Here is a 25,459-nt window from a genome sequence, read left to right as displayed (position 1 = left end):
TTGCTTTGTTTATGTATCAGTTTTCTAACACAGTTATTAAAGAATAGTGGGTCTTTCCCTCCCCTTAAGACCTTACTCAGAACATACTTGTCTGATGCTCTACATCTTCATCCTCAGCACTGAATATTTGATGTTGACTACTCAGATATTCTGCAATTTGTATCCTGTCACTCTTGCTGAGCAAAAATATTTTCCTACCTTTCTTAACATTCCTTTTCAGTTCCTGTAGTCACAGATGCTACCATTGCCTTATTATTATTGACACCCTCCTCAACATTAACTGAATAGAAAAGCTCAAGTCTGTTTGTTGCTAGTAAATCTAAGACATTACATCAAAGTTGGTTCTCTCAACATCTGCTCAAAGTAATTTTTGGACAACACATTCAGATTAATATCACACAAATCCCTGTCTCGGATATCAGTTGTGACCATGGGCTCTAACATTCGATACCTGGCAAGTTCCAGTCATCCCCTATTACAATAGCACAAGGTGTGGCTATAAAATAATGGGGCTATTTCTGTAAAACATTTTATTTCAACAACATAAATATTTAGTTATTGTCACCCTCAATATAATGGAACTCCTAAAACACTTCATGCAAATTTTCCATTGATGGAAACAGTGCTGGAAGTCTTCCTCTGTGAGCTCCTTGATGATGTGTACCACAGTTTGTTTCACTGCTTCAACCGACTGAAATCTTGTTCCTCTTCATGCGCATTTGGTCTTGGGGAACAGATAAAAGTCACATGGTGCTAGGTCAGGTGAATACTATGGGTGGTCAAATACTGGAATGCAGTACTTCACTAGAAACCTCTTAACCAACACTGTAGTGTGAAATGGCGTGTGTGATTTGTTGTTCTAAAATTTGGGTATTTTTTTCCTTTTCACAGAGTTGAGCAAGTACCTCAAGGCAGTAATGTAGCTTTATAATCTGACCTTCAGGAACCCAGTGAGGATATACACTTCCATGAATATCGACACTTTGAATCTTGATTTGCTCATTCGAGCCCTCTTTGCTCTCAGTGAAGTTGGGCCCTTCCAGTCCATGGACTGAGGCTTAGTTTCTGGATCATAAATCAAAAATGAAGATTCATTACATTGTCACACTTTCCAAGAAATTAAAGTCATTTTCAATAGTACTCAAAGTGTCAGTACAACCATTATCACGAGTTTCTTTTTGTTAAATTGTGAGAATTTTCAGCACTCATTTTGCACACTTTTTTCATGTTAAACTGGTTATGTAAAATTTGTGTTGCACATGCATTGTCAATTCCTATAGTTTCAGCAATCAATCAAATACTCAACAAACCATCTGATCAAATCAGACTTACTTCTTTGATATTTTCATCTATTTTTGATGTTGAAGGGTGTCTTGTGTGTGAGTCATCTTCACCGTCTTCTCAGCCATCTGGGAAATGCTTGGAACACTTAAAAACTCACATGCATGATAAACAGTCTTTGCTACACATTTCTTTTAGTAAAAGATAGGTTTTAGTAGCAGTTTTTCCAAGCCTCATGTGAAACTTCCCAACCATTTGTTGCTTTATTATTACACTTATGATTTTTCCGGCAAAACAAAATAACTGCTCTTACACAAATGAAGACCACAGCCACACTGCAATGTCTACAGAAACCAGAGATGAAGGCTTCATGCTTCAGAGCTATTGGTCATTCATCTTTGACATGTGTACTTACTCTGTGACAGTATTAGTCCCATTATTTTATGGCTACATCTCGTACACATGAAATTCTGGACATTCTCTCTGAAATATTCTACCACTGCAACTCCTAACACAGACTGTCTTTACAAGCACCAGATTACTATTTTTGACCCACGTGTGATGCTTAACTTCATCCAGATTGATTCAATTCAGAATCCCTGATAACCTCAGCATATATTATCAAATTCCTTACTGCAATAAATTTGCGCCACTTTTGGTGTCTTAACTATCCTTATAGCAAATATTCCAGTCTAAATTTAGAATCCTAATACTATTTGGGCATTATTACCTTTAATCGGCGATTCTAATTCTGGTACCTTATCCTGGATGCTCCTGCAGTTTACTAATATCACATTAACCTTTTCTACTTCTGACCTCCAATGGCAGGCATTATCTCAGAATAATGTGCCAGGGTGCTACTCTGATTTTAAAAATAAATAAATAAAAATAAAAAAGTTCATGTGCAAGTCACACCTGCTCTGCTACCCTAGCACCCAATTACTGCATGTAGTACATGCCTAAGCATTAAGGAGGGTCCTACAATTCTCCACCCTATAGTGAAGATTGAGAAATTAACATCTGATATCACCACCCAATTCTCTGTGCCTTTGGTTTAGACCTCCCATTCTACTGCAAACCAGAGGACCCAACGAACTCTGGATACAATGCTATAATAGTGAGTTTAGCCCACATTCCACATGCGGTGCTAGCTGCTGCCATCACCAAATCACCCATCCACCAAAAGGAACACAGGATGGCCTCAGAACCCAAGTGGCAGATGTCATTTGTGACAAAATGAGCCATGATTTGCAACCGTTGCATACATTGTGCTCGACAGCTGCCAGCAGAATCTCCTCCACATCTCCAACATGACCCACCCGGCCCTTCCTCCCCACTCCACCCACCACCAGCCAACAGACTGAGTCAAATGCACAATAGCATTTTTTTTTCCTGACATGCCTGCTATTTCCCTGAGAGGATCTATAATCTGCCTAAAATTGGAGCTCTCAATGACTAGCGTATCTGCCCTCTGCACTTGCCTGGACTGAGCAGGAAAGTTGGCCACTGTCCCAGCAGGAGCCATCCCGTACTGGCTCAGAAGTATTAAACACTGGGTACAACTTTCTATCTGTTGTTAAGGTGTAAGGGGCCAGCTAAGTGTCCCATTCCTTCTTTTGCCTTCTGGACAGTAACATGCACACCCATCACTGCCCGCCATTCACTTTTGAGTAAAGACTCAGTTATTGCATATCTGAAGATGCAGCGACAACCAGGTCACCTGCGGATTCAAACAGCACCAAATCTGTTCATGTCTTGTCACTGGAACCCAATGTCACTGCAGCTTCCAGCAGTAGCCAAAAGCCTGTTGACAGTGGCCAATGCAGTTTACAGCTGTTTATGGACAGTGGTAAATTCTCCTTGGGTCACACAAACACAACAAGTACAGTCCCTATCCACCTATCCACATCATTCTCAAAAATGCAAAAGAAGTGGAACTAATTAAAAAAGAACAAAAAGACCCCTGTAGGGAAGAAAATTACCCAACTGTGGTGCTATTGATGTTGGGATGTGCTTAAATATAAATGAGGGAAATAAACAAACACTAAAATCTTCTCTGTAGAGTTCTCACTAAACACAAAGATCTTAAGATCTGCAAGCTCTTAGAACAGAAATTTAAAAAAAACTCAGCTTTGCCAGAAATTCAGCTCACACAAAAGATAAAGCAAAAAGTAAATACACAAGTTTGAACTGTACACAGAGACTAGACAACCAGATAAAAACACAGATAAATATTCACTTCTTGACAGATGCTCATGGAAAATAAATCCTGAACAACACTAAAGGCTATGTACTAACACAAACTACTGGCAATGCCACTCTGAACACTCCTATCACCTGTCTAGCTGTCGCCAAACTGACTGATAAACTACTCATCACAAATTCAAAGTGAATCAGCCGATGGTGGCAGTAATGATGGTCTGAAGTTACACTACTCAGTTCAGACAAAGGCTACCGCAGGAAATAAATATGCAAGCTTTTATGTAAATAAAAACTAGACAATCAGATAATAACACAGATAATATTCATTTCCTGGCAGACGCTCATGGAAAATAAAGGCGGAAGTAAGATAAACTCTACACACTAACTCAAACTGCTGGCACTGCCATTGCACCTCCCACCTGAGGAGCTGCCCCTAATCTAACATTAATTTTGACTAGCTGTCACACTACTGTAAGTGACAATAAATTGAAGGCTCTTTCCATATGAATTATCAAAATTCTTTTGCCCGCTCACTTAATTTTTTTTTTTTTAATTACTCAACCTATCTCTGATGTACACCGATAAAAAAGTAACAACTCCCTCCACTGTAATAAGGGAAAAGCTTCAGATCACAGTGGTGAAAGACTCCCAGGGCAAGAAGTCCCAATATAATTAATCACCTTTCCTCGTCCAGTGTTCTCTTCCTCACATTTTGTAACTTAATCCCTTACTGGTAGCAGTTTATCTTAGATTGCCAGAGCAACAAAGTTTTCCAAGCAACTGGAAAAGGGTGCAAGAGATTCATATTTTCAAGAAGGGTAATTGAACAAATGCATAAACTGCTATAGACCTATACTGCAGATGTCAATCTGTTGTAAAATTACAGAACGCTTTCTATGTTCACATTTTATGACCTTTTAGGAATAGAGAATAGTGTGCTGCATCCATCAACAAGAATCCCACAAACTACAGTCTCATGAACACAGTTTGTTCTGTTCATCTAGGAGGTACAGAACACAGTAGTGTGTCCATGTTCATGGCAAGTTCCATGAATTTTGGAAGACGTTCAACACAGTTCTGTATTCTCATATAGCGCACAAAATACAAGCTAATGGAACACTGAACCATCTTTATAATTGGAATGAAGATGTAGGTAACAAAACTCAGCATGTCATTCTGAACACTTAGGGTGCCCTGCCCATAATATTACACACACATCTTAGTGAGGACTGCCACAACCATAATATAACAGGCAGTGCGCCTCATTATTTCTTGTGAGTAATACTCGTTATCCAGCAAATAAGAGAAGGGACATCAACAATTCTAGTACACATTTGTGCAGTCTGATTCATAACAAGGCACTCTGATAATCGAAGCACTCAAACAAGCAAGTTGAATGTAAGACATCACTGTTAGCACATTGTGTACTTGAAGCAATATGTTTGACAATAATCCACTCAGTGATGCAGAGATTTTTTGCGTTCTCAAAGAATCTGAAGATGAACTTAGTGATATTTTTGATGTTGATGACATGGATGAAGAGTTCAGTTACAATTTATCTGATTCAAATAAGAAAGTTTCTGTAATTTTTATGTTGTATACATATTTTGTTAGCATAATGTATCTGATGAAATAATAGAATGTGATGCCTCCTCCCCCTCACCTGAAGAAGGCATTATTTTGAAACTCCTGTGACAACAGGTGATTTAACAGAAGAACAATACTTTAATAATAATTTAAAGAGCAATTAATACGCTATATTTCAAAGCAACAATAATAGTTTCACATACTCATTACAAGATAATCATGATTGTAAAATCAGATATGTTTGAGCTTATACAAAGGCTTCCCAAGTCATTCTTTGCACCCACTATTTACGGGTGGAATAAAAAGGGAAGAAATGATTGTTGCTCACTGAATGTCATCTGCCACACACCATATGGTGGCTTGCAGAGTATATAGATTCAGAAGTGGTAACATTCTTCTTTTTGTTTGTTATGGTATCAGATTGTTATTTTACTTGATTTGCAAAGTAACTATGTAAACAGAAACTTACCTCATAGCAACAACTGTTTAATATCAGCTTGAGATAACAGAATATGTAAGTTAAGGGAAAGGCAACCACTTACCTCTTACCTATAGATGACTGGTATATGGCCAACAGAAACACTGCCATCCCACCCCCCACCCCCCCAATACCAATAGGTGCTCTCTCTCTCTCTCTCTCTCTCTCTCTCTCTCTCCCCCCCCCCCCCTCTCTCTCTCTCTCTCTCTCTCTCTCTCTCTCTCTCTCTCTCTGTCACACACACACAACCTTTTTTTGCAACTTCTCCCTTATTCACACCTCTCTCCCCCCCTTTTTTGCAACTTCTCCCTTATTCGCACCCCTCCCCCCCTTTTTTTTGCAACTTCTTTCTTATTCTCTCACTCTTTATCATCACTGCACTGCAGCAGCCATGTCATCTAGTGCAAGATCTGCCTCACACAATCCTGCTTCCCCCCCCCCCCCCTCCTTGCCTCATGCGTCCTTCCCTCCCTCCCAACCTCCATCCAAATAGGCAACTACTTTCAATAACTGATATTCAGTAATTAGTCTTTCCGCTACCACAGGGATGTACATTTGGTGTCTGTGTGTGAGAATGTGTGTACTCTTACCGGTAAAAGAGCATGAGCTTGAAAGCTAGTGTTAACTGTTTTTTGTTGTGCGTTCCTGTGTGCCACGCACCAGTCCTGTGCCATGCACCACTCCTCTGTAAGTAAGTGGTTACCTTTCCCTCCCTACTCCCTCCCAACCTCCATCCACATAGGCAACTGCTTTCAACAACACTGGGCAATCACCATAAAAATGACAGATTAACTCTTGTTCTGAAGATCAAGTGACATTTCGTTTTTTAGAGTGAAGATTTTAAATTTGGGGGAAAATTTTTTTTTTGGGAGTTGGCACACCTGTCAAATAACGAAACACAAATACTGTTGCTGTGACTGTGAATTACATGTAGTTTCTACTCAAATTAATGCAAAATTTCTGGTTCGTGAGTGCTTTTTTAGAGTAAAATTTGTAAAAATTCCACAAAAATGTGTAAATATGGTGAATAACTTTTGTTATATTTGTGGTGAAATAACATTTTCCTCACAGAAACGCAATCTGACGCCTCTTGTAAAGACTGCCTATCAGTATTATTTCGGTATGAAAGTAGAGGACCAGGATTAGTCTTGGGCTCCACATATATGTTGCAACGCATGTTCAGTTACACTGCGAGAATGGCTGAAAAAGAAGAAACGATCTATGGCTTTCGCTGTGCCTATGATTTGGTGGGAGCCTACAAACCATACAGATGACTGCTATTTCTGCCTGACTCCACCTATAAAAGCATTGTCTACGAAGAAAAGAAGAACAGTTCAGTACCCGAATCTTTCATCTGCTATTGAACCCATTCCACATTCGGATAGTTTACCAGTTCCTACTCCACCTAAAAATTGTGTGTTTGAAGTAGAAAATGAAGCCAGTGTGGAACAAGAAGAACCAAACAAGCCTTCCACATCCCATGACCCTGATTTTGAGGGAAAAGATGATAAACCGCACAGACTGAGTCAAGCGGAATTGAGTGATCTCATTAGAGACCTTGGCCTGTCAAAGGAGAATGCAGAAATTCTTGGGTCTTGACTACAGCAATGGAATCTTCTCCACAGTGATGTGAGAGAATCTCACAGTACAGAAAACGTCACCGGGAACTGCTTCCCTTTTTTGAGAAGAAAAATAATCTTGTTGTTTGCTGTGACATTAATGGCTTGATGAAATCTTTGAATTTGAGTCATGATCCAACTGAATGGAGGTTATTCATAGACTCCTCCAAGCTTAGTTTGAAAACTCTGTTACTTCACAATGGGAACCTTCTTTCATCTATTCCTGTTGATCATGCTGTTCACATGAAGGAGACATATGCAAATATGACAGCTCTCTTGGACTCAATTAAATATCATGAACACAAATGGAAAATCTGTGGTATCTAAAAGTCATTGCCATACTCTTAGGAATGCAACTGGGTTAGACAAAGCATTGCTATTTCTTATGTATGTGGGACAGTAGAGATAGGAAACTGCATTATATTAAAGAAGACTGGCTTGCAAGAAATCTTCACCCTAGCGAGAAAAATGTCGTTGCCAAGCCTCTTGTGGACCCAAAAGATGTTCTTCTTCCACCCCTGCATATCAAGCTGGGTTCCATGAAAAACTTTGACAAAGCTATGAACCGAGAAGAACTGGCCTTTAAGTACATAAGAGAGAAATTTTCGAAATTAAGTGATGCAAAAGTTAAGGAAGGCATTTTTGTCGGACCACAAATAAGAGAACTTGTAAAGGATCCTGCATTTGACCAAGTTTTGGAGGGGAAAGAAAGGGACGCTTGGGAAGCCTTCAAGGGCATTGTTCATGGATTTCAGGCAACAAAAGAGATGACAACTACAAGCATTTGGTGACAGTGCTCCTGCAAAAATACTGTAACCTTGGATACAACATGTCCCTTAAGAGCCATTTTCTCCACTCCCACCTAGACTCTTTCCCTACTAGTTGTGGAGCTGTTAGTGATGAACATGGTGAGAGAGTCCATCAGGACATTTCTGTTATGGAACAAAGATATCAGGGCCATTGGAATGAAGTAGTGCTTGCGGATTACAGTTGGTCTTTGTGTAGGGATTCTGCAGAACTCCATTACAAGAGGCAAGCTAAAAGACGACGAAGTCAATAGGCCACCACATGATTCTCTTCAGACACGACCATCTGCGAAGTATTTTTCCAGCAATTTAGAACTCTTAGCATGTAATTACTGGTTAAAAAAGTCAAATGCACTTTCACTGTTGTTAGCATGTATGTAATTAAAATGTATCCTTTTCTCTCAATCCGTTAATATGTAATACTTCCACTTTGTGTATATCATAGAAACTGGAGCTAATAAAAATTTTTCATTGTCATATTTGTTTTTCTCAACCCAAAATTAGTAGGAATTGCCTCATGAAGTGCTCGAAACATTCAAAAATTATTTTTTTGTTGCCCAGTGTAATTGATATTCAATAATTAGTCTTTCCACTATCACAGGCATGTACTTTTGGTGGCTGTGTGTGAGAATGTGTGCACTCTTACCAATAAAAGAGCAAGAGCTTGAAAGCTAGTGTTAACTGTTTTTTGTTATGTGTTCCTGTTTGCCACGCACAAGTCCTATGTAAGTAAGTGGTTACCTTTCCCTTATTTTACACATTTTTCCAGCCCGGAATTTCCATTAATGAACTAACAGAATAAATAATATATTCACGAAACATTCTCTCTCTCTCTCTCTCTCTCTCTCTCTCTCTCTCTCTCTCTCTCTCTCTGTGTGTGTGTGTGTGTGTGTGTGTGTGTGTGTGTGTGTGTGTGTTTTACACTTGTCTCCTAGACAAAAGACAAATAATTGCTGTACGTACCATAAGTTCAGCTTGTCTAAAGAAGGATCGTATATTCCTCACAATGGGACCAAACTGACGAAAAGTCTTAATGTGTGGTTGCAACCATGCAGATAATTGTTTTTTGAAACTGGCATTCTCAAATCTCAAATCACAGAGCAGGACAGCACCATAATCCTTGGCATGTCTAATGACACGTCCCATAGCCTGATTCACAGCTCTTGATGCCTCCAGCTGATACCAGTCACGACCTGACAACATCTGTAAACATTTTTCAGTTACTGGTTTTGAAGGTAAAGTAACTATACAAACAATAACTGAAAGTAATGTTTAACAAAAAAATAAAACTGTGAATCAAAAAGTGATATGATGAGTGAGACTGAATCACATGACTTTTCTATCTGCTCTTGTTCACCTAGCCTTTCATGTTCATATTTTACAAACATTGCAACATAATACACTATACATGCAGGCTTCTTAAAATATGAAACTGTTCAAGGCTGAATGAAAACAGTTTTTATGGCTGTTAATGGATGACTGCACTCTGTTGAATAAGGTTGTAGTGGCTTAGTTCCGAAATGGGTTAAATGACATTGGTTTTATAACAAATTAAAGAAATGAATTTAATAATGTACATTCCACTGAAGACACATCAGACAGGCAAAGTGAAAAATGTTTAAATTTTAAAAAATTAATTAGTATTATATAATTACAGAAGTTACTCGATGCTAAATCTTGAATTTCTTCATTTCATATGTACATTTGCTTTATTTTTGCCTTTTCAGTAAAGTTACCATAATTACTTCAAAAGTTCCTGAATGGGACATCACACTGACATAGGAGGTGGAATTATTGTTAAGTGTATAATCATAAAAACTGTACATTTACCCACTAAGCTGACTCCACATATTTAGCATTCAGGTCATTATCAACTACTTGGAGGAGGCTTGAACAGTCTTTTCCCCTTTAATAATTAACACCTCTGTCCTAAAATAGAATAGATTTTTATCTGATCTATTATAAAACAGCTGCCTGAAAGTGTATGACTATTTTCACATGAGACAACATCTGCTGTTAAGTTTTTTGTCACTAAATAACTATTACTGTCATGTTTTACAGCTACAGCATAGCAAACAAACTAAATGTATGACTCCATTTCCCCTCAGCATTTTCTTATATCTTTCTGTAGTTCTTTAAACTGAAATTTTACATAATAATGTAAGAATTACTCAAACTACAGTTCTGTTTATTTATCCTGGAAATTACCCACAGTTTTTATTCTGTGAATGTCTTTAATCATTCCAACCATCATTCATCTGAGTAGCACACAAAGAACTAAGTAGTAAAACGTGACTACAGGTTTTCACATTATGGTTCGGATGCAAGAAAAAATGTGAATGTTAGTCAGAAAGCTTTATGAAAGATCAAACATTTTACAAGCAGAATCTTTATAATCCAGAAATCACATACAGAAGCCTCTTTTTGAAAACCAACATTCCCATAGGTTTCTTCCCCCGCATTTCATAACATCTAGTCTACAAGGAAACTATAAGTCTACAGCAGAGTGTGTAATGAAATGAGCCACCTCAGTCAATTCTTGGCTACACCTGATGGTCAATGGTATCAACCACATATACCCTTCAACTGTACGCTTGGAAGAGAGTCTTTGGTACTGACAGGTGAATAGCATTGTTTCGTTGTCTAGTGACCATAGGAACCAGTCAGTCATTTATTAACAAATGAAAAATATTAAGGGAAGGGCAGATATTGTTGCATAGCAATGTAGATTTATGCAGAGGATAACGGGTGGGACCTTTGATAATATTTTGTGATCAGCTGAAACTTGTGTCAATGTTAATCATTCATACAAAGAGGTTGAAGTGCTGGAGCCACCAGGGCGACAATAGCAGAGACTGGTAAAGGAGGGTGAATTATCGTTTTACAAGCAGCATAGGGCAGTTTTGTGCCAAATGCCTGTTAATGTTTCACTCACAAAAACAGAACACAAGAGGTTCAAACCGTCTTTATGACAAATCTCAGAAACCCATCAGTCACTGTTTGGCTAACAACCCATATCATTTTGTTGGTCATGATGAGATGCCAACTCTGGAACACGGAAAGATGAAACTATTGACTCAAAAGATATCTCCACATTTCAGTGCTATTGCTTCTACATAAAACAATAAGTTGCCACAAACAACAAAAAGTTTAGCATCTCTAAAGGTGAGAAAATTCTTGTGGAATATGTGACTCAAGTGAGTGGTGAGACCTGCAGGACTTCGGTGAACAGCATAGCAGATTTCATGATAAGGAGCCGAAAATGAGCTGTTGTAGAATCCTTTGTGGAAAAACTGATTGCAAATCAATGACGGAGCAGTGAGAGTTCAAGCAGTTCAGAAGGAAAGACTTGCAATCAGATTCTGAAAGCAATGTGAGTGATGTTTTTCTATTATAATACTGGCAGTACACTCAGGAATTTAAAAGAAGTACATGCCATCAACTAATCATCAAACTGTGAGCAGACTGAAATTTACACTCTGCAGTGGACTGTACACAGATATGAAACTTTCTAAAAGATTCTAGAGCTACCCAAGCATGACTCATGACCTGTCCTCACTGTTTCACTTCTGTTCGTCACTCATCTCCTACCTTCAAAACTGTGATAACTGGTTATGAGTCTTGCTTTGGTAGCTTGATCGGTAGAGTCCTTGCCTGTGAAACGCAAAGATCCTGAGTTCGAGCCTCGGGCTGGCAAAAAGTTTTAATCTGCCAGAAAGTTTCATAACAGCACACAATCCGATACAGCATGAAAATTTCACTCTGGAAATCCCTCAAGGTTGTGCCTAAGTCATGTCTTCATGATATCCTTTCTTCCAGTACTGCTAGACCAGTAAGTTTCACAGGAGAACTTCCATGAAGTTTGGAAGACAGGAGAGGTGGTCTGTCTGCAATCCTCCCTGGGTATCTCCACAACAGTTTGCTGAGTAATGCAATATGTTAGCTGCAGGATATGCTTCTAATGTCAACATGCCTTTTTCTCATTATCTGTGTCTTGACTTGAAAATCTCTCTCTCTCTCTCTCTCTCTCTCTCTCTCTCTCTCTCTCTCTCTCTCTCTCTCTCTCTTTCTCTCTTACACCCTCACTCCCCCCCAAATTGGTGTCCCAATACCACATATGCTTTGTATTGTCTACTTCTTCTCCATTTTGGCATGCTGCTGAGTGCTGAAAACTCAACAACAATCATTTCTCTCCACACTTCTAAATCAGACAATGTTCTTCCTTCAAAAATCACATTATAACAACTTTTTACATTCAGGAAACAACTTTGAACAATTCTCTGTCTACTTGACAAGTGTACCTTAACTACGTTAGCAATGAAATGAGTTACAGTTCAAAGCAGAGTCTACTAACATGAACTACTTTTGTTCCATGACTTTTTCGGGATCGTCAAGGCTCTCTTCTTCCATGGAGTCTGGGGCAACTCCGAGAGAGGTTTGCTGCTCAGAGAGAAAACATTAAGAACAGCATGCGTGGCCACACAAGCTGCGGGCCCAGGAAATACCAAGCTTGACATCTGGCACCAAGGGAAGGTGGAAAGAGCCACTTGGGAAGGAGAGACTATGTATGGTGCATCACTCCCCCATGTGAGGCCGGTTGCCGGCATGCCTGACCATAAACTGATATGGCATGGTGGGACTTGCATGTTGAATGTGGGATTTCTCTATATGGGCATGTTAGCTGAATGGCAATGGAGACGGTGTTGTTAATGAAAGGGGCAATGCTGGTGGCAATGCTGTCTCTTGGATGTTGCCTTCCATCAGAAGTGAGAGTTGTGACGCAACCCGATGTGACAGCAAAGGGTGCATGGCACAGGGGGAGCTGTGTACAGGGACTTAAGATCTGTCTCTTGGGGAAAGGGGGGGGGGGGGAGGGGGAGAGTGTTTGAGCAGGCTGCTAGGCTGGGGGGGGGGGGGGGGGGGGGAGGGTTGCCACCTCATGGACGACTCCTCTGTGCTAGGCACCTGCTGTTCCCCTCGCTCTTTGCATGGAGCACAGACCACCAGGTGCTCTGCATGCCCATGACCTCGTTTGTCGGCATGGGATCTCAGCGCAGGTCAGCAAGGATCCTTCACCACACTCGTGGGTAGCCAGGGCATATTCTGCCAAACCCAGAGGGTCCAGTCCGCTAAACGACTGGGTGACCATCCCACCATCTGAGTAGGAGTGGGTCCTTGACCAAGAGGTGGAAACTTGGGCTAGTAGGTGGGTTACGGGGCCGTCGAGGGGGACCAGTATGTTGGTGACAGCTTGCTGAACCCGGCAGCTCAGGAGTGCCCTTGGCCTAGGGGCAACTTTGGTGTGCAAGCTGCAGTAGTCCCCCGCCCATGCCAGAGGAGCCGGTCTGGGGCAAGAGACAGACCTCCACCTTTCTTCACTTGTCAAACTTCATGATGTCTGATTGAGAGATGAGTAACATGAGTTCACCTTTATGGGCATCTATGGTGTCTGATCCCTCCTCACAGGACAAGCTGGGAAAGGCGACAGACGAGAATGTTATGAGTAGGCACACCAGAATAACACTGCTCCTAGAGCAGAATGTTAAAAATGGGAAAATAAGACATGCTGCTCTGATGACTACTGAAGATGAGTTGGCAGCATGGGCCACTGCTAATTCAGGGCTCGAAGGTCGTGTAAAAGAACTGCGAAAGGAAAACGAGAGGCTGCACAAGCAGCCAGTAAAGACCTGGGCAGGTGTGGCTGCACAAACGCCACCCACACCACAAACTATGAAGGACACGATAGCAAAGGTCACCAAGTGGCCAGACACAGTAGTCTTTCTCACACTGCTGCCTGGCCAAGACATAAAAAAGGTCCAGGAGATTTTCACGACAGAAGTGAACCACGCAAAGTTCAAGATTAGAATTAACAAGGTGAAACAAGGTAAAAATGTTGTAATTGTAGACATGGCAACAGAGGAGGACAAGGAAAAGCTGTTAAAAAAACCAATAGCTATGTAAGGTAGTAAAATGTGAACCAACTAAAAAGCAGAATCCTCTTGTCATACTATATGATGTACTGACTATAATGAAAGATGAGGAACTGTATGAAATGATAAAAAGACATAATTTTGATGAGATGGGAGGATGAGGAATTCAAAAAGAGTTAAGCTGAGATTCAAAACGGGACCTCAGGAGCATGATGTCATCCATCACGTTGCTGAGGTCACTGGAGCAATGTGGAGAAAAATCACAATGGGCAAATTGTACATAGGCTTCAGGTTAATGCCAGAGATTATTTTGTGGTACCTGGACCACTTCTCAAGCACTGTACCAGAGGGTCAGCTTGCTCCCAGTGTGCTGCAGAAAACCACACAAGAAAAGACTGTAATGCAATAGGGATATGTGTCCCATGCAGGAATAGGGGTAAAAGATCATGTGGTGTCACTGGGAGGACTTGCCCTACCTACAGAATGCTTGAATAAAGATTCATTTCAAGAACTGATTATGGCTCAGGCCACAAACAGAAACAGGATGCCAAAGAGCAAATCCCCGAGCAAAAGGAGGAGGGGCGCAATGTGAGCAAGTAAATTCAAAGAATTTTTGAGGATGCTTTCAGGCACCCAGAAGACAGGAATGGTTGATACTGGAATACAAACAGAGCTGCCCACACCAGCTGAAGCTTTCTCCTCCCAAAGCTGGGGACATAGGCCAACTGAAGACCAAGGGCGACAAGGACGTCCTGTGGTAGTGGCCTGACCAGTAGTTATGCAGAGGAGCAAAATGTGCAGAGAGCAACAATACAAAATTCAGGAGAACACAATAACAAGCACTAGTGTGCTTCCAATTGTGAAGGAACCATCTCCTGTTAGAGTACCACCCATGCACCCTGTTAGGGCGTACCCAAATCTTGAACACGCCATGTAACTAGACAGGTTGGAGCAGCCAACTACCCTGACCACTGCGTTGTGGCATGTGGTCTAGGTGGGGTATGAATATGGCACGAAAGTTGGTGATGGAGGCTGTTGACAGAATACAGTTTAAGTCAATTAATCTCTCCACCGACTTTGGAACTCTATGAGATGTGGTCAAGAAAGTATTTGAAACAAGAGGTGAAGAGTTTGATTTAGATGAAATTTATGTTCAGTCAGTTTTGGCAAATGGACGCATTGCATTCGACTGCCGAAATAATTGGCCAGAAAATCATGTACATACCTACTTCCCATAATGACCACAATAACTATTGGACAGCTAAATACACACAATAGCAGACTCGAGATGCAGGAGCTGCACAAGGTGGTGGAGAAGAAGAGATTAGGTGTGCTCTGCCTGCACGAGCCGTACTCCCAAGCTGGGCAAATAGCCTTCGGAGCCGCGACATGGCAGGTAGTCAGTAGTGGAAACGAGCCGAAAGCGGCAATGATAATAACGAATAAAGCATTACGAATAACAATTCTCTCTCAGTGATCGACTTGATTACATTTACAATGGGTGGCAGAGAGTGCCACAGGGACATGGGGTGGAAGATCCAATTGAATTATAACAGAACGGACTGGGAGTGCCTAGCAACGGAGTGCGACATTCCTGCATTACCAGAAGATGACCAAAACCAAAATGTAAATGTGGAATGATGGGTATGTCGAAGAGCTAGTGAGAGCTATCACTAGTGCAGTGAAGGCAGCAGTACCAACCAGGAGGGGGGCATAGCAGCCTCTCCATCACCATGACCATGGTCTGTCGAACTGGAGCAAATGCACCAGTCGATCAGAAGAGTGAGAAGGCATTACCAGCGCAGTGTCATCCAGTGGGAAAAGCAATGATGGTTGCAACAATACAGAGAGTTAAAAAGAGACATTCCAGAAGGACCTTTCGGCAGTTCCAGTTCGAAGTTGGGAGAGAGATGTCACAAATCAACTAGCTACTGACCCACTGGGAGTGCCCTATAAGTTGTGAGGGAGAAGACCCACTCTCCAATGGTTCTATCTACAGTCTGGCATGGGGACAGATGACGGAGTCTTGGCAGGAAACTGCTGAGGTCCTCCTCTAGTCCCTGTTGCCTGATGACAATGAGAAAGGCGAAACAGAGGGCCAGCACCAAATAAGAGAAGCAGATCTTGTAGGATATACAAATGATAGGGCAGTATACCCCTTCTCTGAAGAGGAGGTGGCTGCCCAGATTAAATCTTTGGAGAGAGGAAAAGCTCCTGTGCCAGGCGGCATTGTTGCAGAGGTGGTGCAGTTCCTCGCCCCTCAGTCGGTAGCATCACTCACAAAATTGTATAACAAGTGTCTCAGGCTGCAAAAATTACCTAAAATTTGGAAAACAGAAAATGTGGTCATAATAAAGAAAGGACCAGAAAAAGACCCAACTGAGACCAAATCGTACACACCAATCTCTTGGAAAACTGTTCAAGAAATTATTGGCTGATAAACTGGCTGCACTTGGAGTGCTGTGCGGGATGAGTTTGGCTTCAGGTCTGGACGGTTGGCATCTGATGCAATCACCCTGGCAGCCAAGGTCTGTGATTCAGCCTCCAACTTTGACCACCTTTAGTGGCCTTCACTTTTCTCCTGTTTACAGGAGGAGGAGTGTCCAAGGCCACTATATGGTTGACTGAGGAGTTATTGCGACGATCGGGAAGTCTGGCTATCATCCCCTAGTGGGACAGTTAGAAAATCAACAACAAAGGGATGCCCAAAGGGCTCTGCATTGGAGCCCTTGTTTTGGGACATCCATACGGAACACTACTGGACAGTATGTAACACAATGAAAATGCAATAGAGGTGAAAGCCTACGCAGATGACTTCCTCCTGCTGGTAGGTGGCTGTAACTGCGAGGACAGTGAGCCCAAGATCAAGAAGCCAAGAATATATTGCAAGAATGGTGCCATAAAACTAAAATAACAGTTGCACCAAGTAAGCCAACCTACCTTTAGCTGAAAGGACAACTAATTAGAAACCCAACAGTCACAATCGAGGGCTCACAAGTTCTCTGGCACCGAGAGGCGTACTATTTGGGAATCATTGATGAAGGGTGGAACTTTGCAAAGCACACTGAAACTGTAACCCAAAGAGCCTTAGAAGTGCTCGATCCTGATATGCATCAGGCACAAAAGATTCCATCTCCCTCCTGAACTGATAAAGTTATACTACAACAGTATATTAACATCAATAGTGGGTTACAGCTCAGGAGTCTGGGCACACAGGCTCATGACAGTGGTGCCTGCCATGGCCGTGAGAAGGGTACAGAGAAATATGTTATTAAGGTCAGTTGGGGCCTACAGGACATCCCTGGGTGGGGCCTTGTTGGTAATAATGGGGCTTTGGCCCCTTGATATCAAAATTAGAGAACAGGCTGCATGGTTCTGGGCAAAGAAGGAAGAGACTGGGAAAACAGGGGATATTCTGCATGACTCTTCAGGCTGGGGATAAGGGAACAATTAAGAGAAGGGGTGTAGAGCTGTTGCAGGAAGTATGGGAAGCTGATGACACTGGACGTAGAACTTTTCAATTCCTGCCAGATATAAGAGAACAACTAAGTCTGGGATATTTAAGGGCAACAAGGAGACACTTTCACTTTCTCACTGGTCATGGGCCTTACACAACGTATTTGTGTCAATTTGGGAGAAGGGCTACACATTCATGCGACTGTGGTGCACCAGAGGGTACTCGAGACCATTTGGTTTATGAGTGCCCCCTACACAACGATGTAGCAGCTGCACTGAGGCAGCAATTACCACACAATGACACCTTTAACCTGTTACGACATGAGGATACATTTCAAGTACTGAATGACCTGGCCAATGAGGTATCACAGAAAGTTGTTCTAGAGTATCTGAAGGACAATCGTGACTAACAACAAATAATGAAATGTATTCCAATATGCCTATCCCGTGCCGCCTGGTCGTGGACAGACTGAGCACCGTTACATTCAAGATCTGCCATGTCGAGAATTAAGGAAGGGGGGGGTGGGGGGGTACATCATCACCAAACTAGAGGAACGCATCAAATTTGATGTAGATTAGGTTTTTAGTAAGTAGGACTTAGATACAGGAAAATAGACAATAGGAACCTGCAGCGAATAGTTAAGACATCTTGGGCCTGCCCAGTGCTAGGGCACAGTCACCGGGATTAGCCCGGTACGCAAGACCGTCACAGAAGTAGGTTTATACCTGACTGGCACACCTGTAACACTGCAGGTAGTGTAAACGTTTAAGTTTTAGTATATCACTAAAGATGCAGTAGACTAATGGCAATGGTAATATAGCTTGCCCATCATAGCCAGAACACCAGCACTACTTTTAGTTCATTGTAAATTAGTTGCAACAATTATTGTAATAATTTTGGGACCCACTAATTGTATTAGGTAATGGGTTATTACCTATAGTAACAGATTAAGAAATAAAGTCCCACCTTCCAAACTATATAAAAAAATCATCTTCAGCAGTCAATGATCACCATTCACCAGTATTAAACAAATTGTGCAACATCACTTTAACAAAATGGTATGTTACACTATGTGGTGGAAGCGAAGCTGTGAGGCTGGTTCGTGAATCATGCTTGGGTAGACCAGTCAGTAGAGCACATGCCCACAAAAGGCAACAGTCCCGAGTTTGAGTCTCAGTTCTACACTCAGTTTTAATCTGCCAGGAAGTTTCAAATTGTAAGTAGCTTTTTATGAGTATATCTGTTAATCTACTGATGGATTACACCATAACACAAACATTGAACAAATTGATACTGACCATATTTAACAATGAAAGCAAAAACTGATCATGTTCTATCAAATGACAAACAGTTTACATTTCTACTGTGAAATGCACTGCAGAGGGGGGGGAGGGGGGGGGGAGTACACCCTCAAGGAAAAGGTTATTTTATTCACAAGTTACGGCACAGGTAGTTCATCATTGCACAAATATATGCTAATACATTCAGACCAAATGAAACACATCACATTACAAGTTGTCCAAACAGTCACATCAATACACAGTGTACCCACCTCTGGCAGTAACAAAGGTGTGTATTCTCACATGCAAATGATCACAAAGGTGCCAAATGACATCCTGTAACAGATTGTCGCAACCATCTCATGCCTTTTGTTGCAGTTCAGCAATGGTTCTTCCAGGCCCTGGAGAATGAGTAAGCCCCACTTCATCACCTCCTATGCGTGTTCATTTGGTGAGAAACCTGGTGATCTTGTTGGCCAGGACAGCTGTTGTATACTATGAAGAGGATTTTGGGTTGCATCAGCTGTATGTGAACATGCACTGTCCTGCTGAAAAAAGCACGTCTTCCTACTGATGCAACAGCAGTAGCCTGGGGTTAACAGCCTGTGTAACTAATCAGGTGCTGGTTACGTTAGCCTTCAGCAAATGTGACTGCAAGTTGTAACTGGTGGTTCGCCACATTTTGAAGCCTGGGATGGGACCCATGTGTCATGTCAAATGCACTCTGGAATAGACAGCTCAGTCTGTCATACACAAGTACGTCCTTCACCCACATACTGACAGCACCTACTCTGATCTCTGAAGACAATGGAGTGCCACTCTATTCTCCAGTCAACTCTTTGACAACACCAGAGCAGTCATGCCAGGCGATGATGTGGTGTCAGTGGGAGTCTGGCCAGAAGCACTCATTATCTTAATCCTGCTGCAAGAAGATGGTTCCCAATGCTCCCTGATGACACAGCAGGTGCAACATGTGCACAGATTTCGTCTCAGGATATGTTCGGTCAGCCACCACTGCTCACACAATGTGTAAATCTGGAAATGCGTTTATACTATGCTAATGTCTGGAACCCGGTCTAAAGGTGTGAGAATGTTCCACGACCACTATTGAAAGCAGTGACACACCACCAATACACGGTGCCCAACATGTGCAGCAATCCGCTGACATGTCTATCCATCTTCCCATAGCCCCCAATGCGACCCTTATCAAATGGCTGGAGCTATCAACAGGATTACGTACTTGTTGGTGGGGAATGATTGTACCCTAAAACGAATGTTGCAAACACTGTTCACCTCTCAACTCTGCACAATTACTGCCTTCAGAGTCATAAGAGGGGGTGCACAAACAGGCCTTCTCATTATCATCTGATTGCTAATGACCAGATAAATGAATCACTAACACTAAAACCCCTCAGTATGCTCATACTCAGTATACACATGGTGCCCTGGAGATCAGTCCCCCCCCCCGGTAGTATATATCAAACAACTTCAGCATACTAGATACTGAATACTGTTATTTGTAGTTTTTTGAGTTAATGTATCAGAACCAGTAGCTGCAAAGTTGTGCAGATGCAACCTGCATGTTCTTGCATCCCCCCCCCCCCCTCCCCCATGTTTCCCCCAAGACATAGGGATCAGGGTACAAGTACCACATGCAGCAACACTGCCATTTATCTGCCTTAGCTGCTGTCAGTACCATTTATTCGTCCCATGTATTATATAATACTGTGCCAATTGTCAGCACTGATTAAGTTTGGTAGCATATAATTTCTTAATGCTGGTTGCAATACACTGTTTACCATCTGGGCAATCCAAGCATACATCATTGGCTGACAACATTTCAGTCTATCTTCTACTTTCCCACACTCCTAAGAGGTGCTCCAACTGGACTAACACCACTACGGGGAAAAGGAAAGACCTCAGTACAAGCAGCACAAAACTTTAATCTATCAAGGAGGTTCCACTTCCAAAACAAAACTTTAATACATGAAACACCATAACAAAACGAAGTGCTGCTATGAAATATTGCAGAGGATACTGTAGCAAAAGTCTGATCTAATCTAATAACACGAACATGGCAAAAACAATTTTATGTAACAAGTTACTTATAAACCTACCTCATTTTCTTTTGTTCGGTTTTCATCTAAGTACTTCTGTTTAAGTACAACACGTGGGTCCTTAAAAGGTGGATAAGGCAGTCCAGTAATAATTACAGCACGACCATTCATGTCTGCAAAGTCCAAGCCTTCAGATACCTTGCCTCTTGTGACTGCCATAAAGCAGGCACCCTTGACATTTGGATCTTTGATCTTCGCGTAGTATTCAGTCATTGTTGCAACAAATGCATCCTTCGTCTGAGGTTCCACCAATATTGGCTAAAATATAACATAACAAAGCAAAATTATACTTCATGGAAAATGAATGTGAAATGCAAATCAAATTCAAATATGTATACTTTTTTGTTCTACAGATTAAAATTACTGAAAAGGTATTTCACTTATGACCTACAACAGCATATGTGATTAAACAATTTTACAAATGCTCAAGCACTGTGCCAGATGTGCGATTCATAACCCACACATATTACGAAAGTTGATGTGATTATATATGTATATGTATGAGTGTGTATGCATGTATGTACATACATGTGTGTGGTCCACACCTTCTCCTAAACCACTGGATCAATTTGGATCACTTAATGTCTGGGAAGAACCACTGTGAGGGTAAGAACACCTATCTCTCAACAGGACAGGAATGGAGGTGAAAAATAAGCGTACCTCAAGACTTCCAAATAGCCAGAGTATAGTCATCCACTATTTGTGAATACAGCACTTTGTGATTTGCAACCAATTTTACATGTAATTTCAAACCTTTTTGAGACTTTTTTATCACTTTTACACCCCCCCCCCCCCCCCAATCCCAAAGAAATGACGATAAGAAAAAAAGTTTATCGCTTATTACATATTCCATGTTAATACAGTAAACTGCCAAATCAGGCAGAACCTTCTAATTTATTACTTCTTTACTATTACGTCTATTCGCAACATATTTTACAGACACAACACACATGTGCTGAAGAATGAACCTACAAAATTATATCTTTATATGACACGTAGATCATGTTCCACCATAATGTCAAGTGCCGGCATGATGGCCAGAATGTTACAGCAGAGAGGGTTGAGAGTCGACATCACACAATAATAAGCTGATGGAGCCCTCTCTAGGGCGACACGGAGACCAGAGCACCCTCTATACTATGATAATACAAGCGCCGCGCCACCTAGCCGTGGCCAGAGTTGAAGTTGAGCTGACCTAAGAACACTACAGGAGTGACTTAGAAGCTGTATTGGTTCACTTGTATTATGAATTATATATGCTGAAGAGCTTGCTTATGTTTGTCTGTCACCCCTTGCTTGCGACACATCTATATCTCACAAAGTTACGTATTGTAATCTTTCCTTTTGTAATTAGCTCCATTAATACGATTTGCTTGAATTGTTATCTAGTGATCCGAGAAAGCAGCTTTCCTAGGCACTCTATATTAGACGAGTGGGCAGAACCCAACAATTCAGGAGATATGACATAAACATTGAGCTGCTTGAAAATGGAACTGCCAGACAAAATTCGCTAAGATAAAGATGAAGTCTGTGCAGAAATATGTGTGAAATATGTTAAATACATGTGAAATGTATGCGTTGTGCATAAATGCGCGAAGCCATGGGTAAAATGCTTCTCCTAAACAACTGGATCGATTTCAACCTAACATGGTACATGTGCTCCCTGCCGCCGTTGGATAAGCAGCTGCAGCAGCAAGTCGTATACTCCTAGCTCACTCATTTGTTACATAGTTTAATTCTTAATTTCTTTGCGTGTTTTTGGTACTAGCATTGTTTAATTCATAAATTTCGGGCGTACTATAGTATTTGAGAGTTGTAGCATCGCGTTTTAGTACCTGAATAGTGTAAATTCGCGTAGTCGTTTGTCTACTGTTTTGTTTTGAACGGCCAGTGTCGGTTGGTCGCAGTCAGTGTGCTCCCTGCCGCCGTTGGATAAGCAGCTGCAGCAGCAAGTCGTATACTCCTAGCTCACTCATTTGTTACATAGTTTAATTCTTAATTTCTTTGCGTGTTTTTGGTACTTGCATTGTTTAATTCATAAATTTCGGGCGTACTATAGTATTTGAGAGTTGTAGCATCGCGTTTTAGTACCTGAATAGTGTAAATTCGCGTTGTCGTTTGTCTACTGTTTTGTTTTGAACGGCCAGTGTCGGTGGTCGCAGTCAGTGTGCTCCCTGCCGCCGTTGGATAAGCAGCTGCAGCAGCAAGTCGTATACTCCTAGCTCACTCATTTGTTACATAGTTTAATTCTTAATTTCTTTGCGTGTTTTTGGTACTTGCATTGTTTAATTCATAAATTTCGGGCGTATTATAGTATTTGAGAGTTGTAGCATCGCGTTTTAGTACCTGAATAGTGTAAATTCGCGTAGTCTCCTTCCGCCGCCGAGCAGTGTCAGCAGTGCGCAAGTAGTAGCATTACTGCATTTACTAGGCAATCTTGTATTTTAATAACCGTTTAAATTTTGCCGATTTGTTTGCGCTCTCTGTAGATTAGTTCAGACGTTCTTTGCAAAACAGTTTTTAGCATGGATAGGGACTGCAACTGCTGTGTTCGGATGCAGGCTGAGTTGGCATCCCTTCGCTCCCAGCTTCAGGCAGTGTTGGCTTCGGTCACACAGCTTGAGGCTGTTGCCAATGGGCATCACTGTGGGGGTCCGGATGGGGGTTTGTCGGGGACGGCCAGCTCGTCCCACGCATCCCCTGATCGGACTACGACTGTGGTTGCCCGGGATACTGCCCGCATTGAGGCTGATCCCTCACCTGTGGTAGAGTGGGAGGTCGTTTCAAGGTATGGCAGGGGGCGAAAGACATTCCGGAGGGCTGAACGGAAAGCCTCTCCAGTTTGTCTGACGAACCGGTTTCAGGCTCTGTCTCAGGCTGATACTGATCTTCGGCCTGACATGGCTGCTTGTCCTGTTCCAGAGGTTGCCCCTCAGTCTGCAAGATCCGGGCAGTCACAGAGGGTGGGCTTACTGGTAGTTGGGAGCTCCAACGTCAGGCGCGTAATGGGGCCCCTTAGGGAAATGGCAGCAAGAGAGGGGAAGAAAACCAATGTGCACTCCGTGTGCATACCGGGGGGAGTCATTCCAGATGTGGAAAGGGTCCTTCCGGATGCCATGAAGGGTACAGGGTGCACCCATCTGCAGGTGGTCGCTCATGTCGGCACCAATGATGTGTGTCGCTATGGATCGGAGGAAATCCTCTCTGGCTTCCGGCGGCTATCTGATTTGGTGAAGACTGCCAGTCTCGCTAGCGGGATGAAAGCAGAGCTCACCATCTGCAGCATCGTCGACAGGACTGACTGTGGACCTTTGGTACAGAGCCGAGTGGAGGGTCTGAATCAGAGGCTGAGACGGTTCTGCGACCGTGTGGGCTGCAGATTCCTCGACTTGCGCCATAGGGTGGTGGGGTTTCGGGTTCCGCTGGATAGGTCAGGAGTCCACTACACGCAACAAGCGGCTACACGGGTAGCAGGGGTTGTGTGGCGTGGGCTGGGCGGTTTTTTAGGTTAGATGGCCTTGGGCAAGTACAGAAAGGGCAGCAGCCTCAACGGGTGCGGGGCAAAGTCAGGACATGCGGGGACCAAGCAGCAATCGGTATTGTAATTGTCAACTGTCGAAGCTGCGTTGGCAAAGTACCGGAACTTCAAGCGCTGATAGAAAGCACCGAAGCTGAAATCGTTATAGGTACAGAAAGCTGGCTTAAGCCAGAGATAAATTCTGCCGAAATTTTTACAAAGGTACAGACGGTGTTTAGAAAGGATAGATTGCATGCAACCGGTGGTGGAGTGTTCGTCGCTGTTAGTAGTAGTTTATCCTGTAGTGAAGTAGAAATGGATAGTTCCTGTGAATTATTATGGGTGGAGGTTACACTAAACAACCGAACTAGGTTAATAATTGGCTCCTTTTACCGACCTCCCAACTCAGCAGCATTAGTGGCAGAACAACTGAGAGAAAATTTGGAATACATTTCACATAAATTTTCTCAGCATGTTATAGTCTTAGGTGGAGATTTCAATTTACCAGATATAGACTGGGACACTCAGATGTTTAGGACGGGTGGTAGGGACAGAGCATCGAGTGACATTATACTGAGTGCACTATCCGAAAATTACCTCGAGCAATTAAACAGAGAACCGACTCGTGGAGATAACATCTTGGACCTACTGATAACAAACAGACCCGAACTTTTCGACTCTGTATGTACAGAACAGGGAATCAGTGATCATAAGGCCGTTGCAGCATCCCTGAATATGGAAGTTAATAGGAATATAAAAAAAGGGAGGAAGGTTTATCTGTTTAGCAAGAGTAATAGAAGGCAGATTTCAGACTACCTAACAGATCAAAACGAAAATTTCTGTTCCGACACTGACAATGTTGAGTGTTTATGGAAAAAGTTCAAGGCAATCGTAAAATGCGTTTTAGACAGGTACGTGCCGAGTAAAACTGTGAGGGACGGGAAAAATCCACCGTGGTACAACAACAAAGTTAGGAAACTACTGCGAAAGCAAAGAGAGCCCCACTCCAAGTTTAAACGCAGCCAAAACCTCTCAGACAAACAGAAGCTAAACGATGTCAAAGTTAGCGTAAGGAGGGCTATGCGTGAAGCGTTCATTGAATTCGAAAGTAAAATTCTATGTACCGACTTGACAGAAAATCCTAGGAAGTTCTGGTCTTACGTTAAATCAGTAAGTGGCTCGAAA

The 25,459-nt window shown here is 42.1% G+C and overlaps 1 protein-coding gene across 1 annotated transcript in view; it reads right to left on the bottom strand.

The window, feature by feature from the left end:
* LOC124605357 (regulator of telomere elongation helicase 1 homolog) overlaps window positions 1–25,459 on the bottom strand; it is a 125,792-nt gene that overhangs the window by 30,346 nt on the left and 69,987 nt on the right. The window contains exons 11-12 of the mRNA XM_047136983.1: window positions 20,758–21,015; window positions 8,937–9,176 (exon numbers count right to left, since the gene is read on the bottom strand). Coding sequence (XP_046992939.1) covers window positions 8,937–9,176; window positions 20,758–21,015 — 498 coding nt within the window. The remainder of the gene's footprint in view (window positions 1–8,936; window positions 9,177–20,757; window positions 21,016–25,459) is intronic.

This window comes from Schistocerca americana, chromosome 3 (assembly GCF_021461395.2).
Source record: "Schistocerca americana isolate TAMUIC-IGC-003095 chromosome 3, iqSchAmer2.1, whole genome shotgun sequence".
NCBI lineage: Eukaryota > Metazoa > Arthropoda > Insecta > Orthoptera > Acrididae > Schistocerca > Schistocerca americana.
The sequence above is the reverse complement of the archived record's forward strand: the minus strand, read 5'-3'. Positions and strand labels throughout refer to the sequence as shown.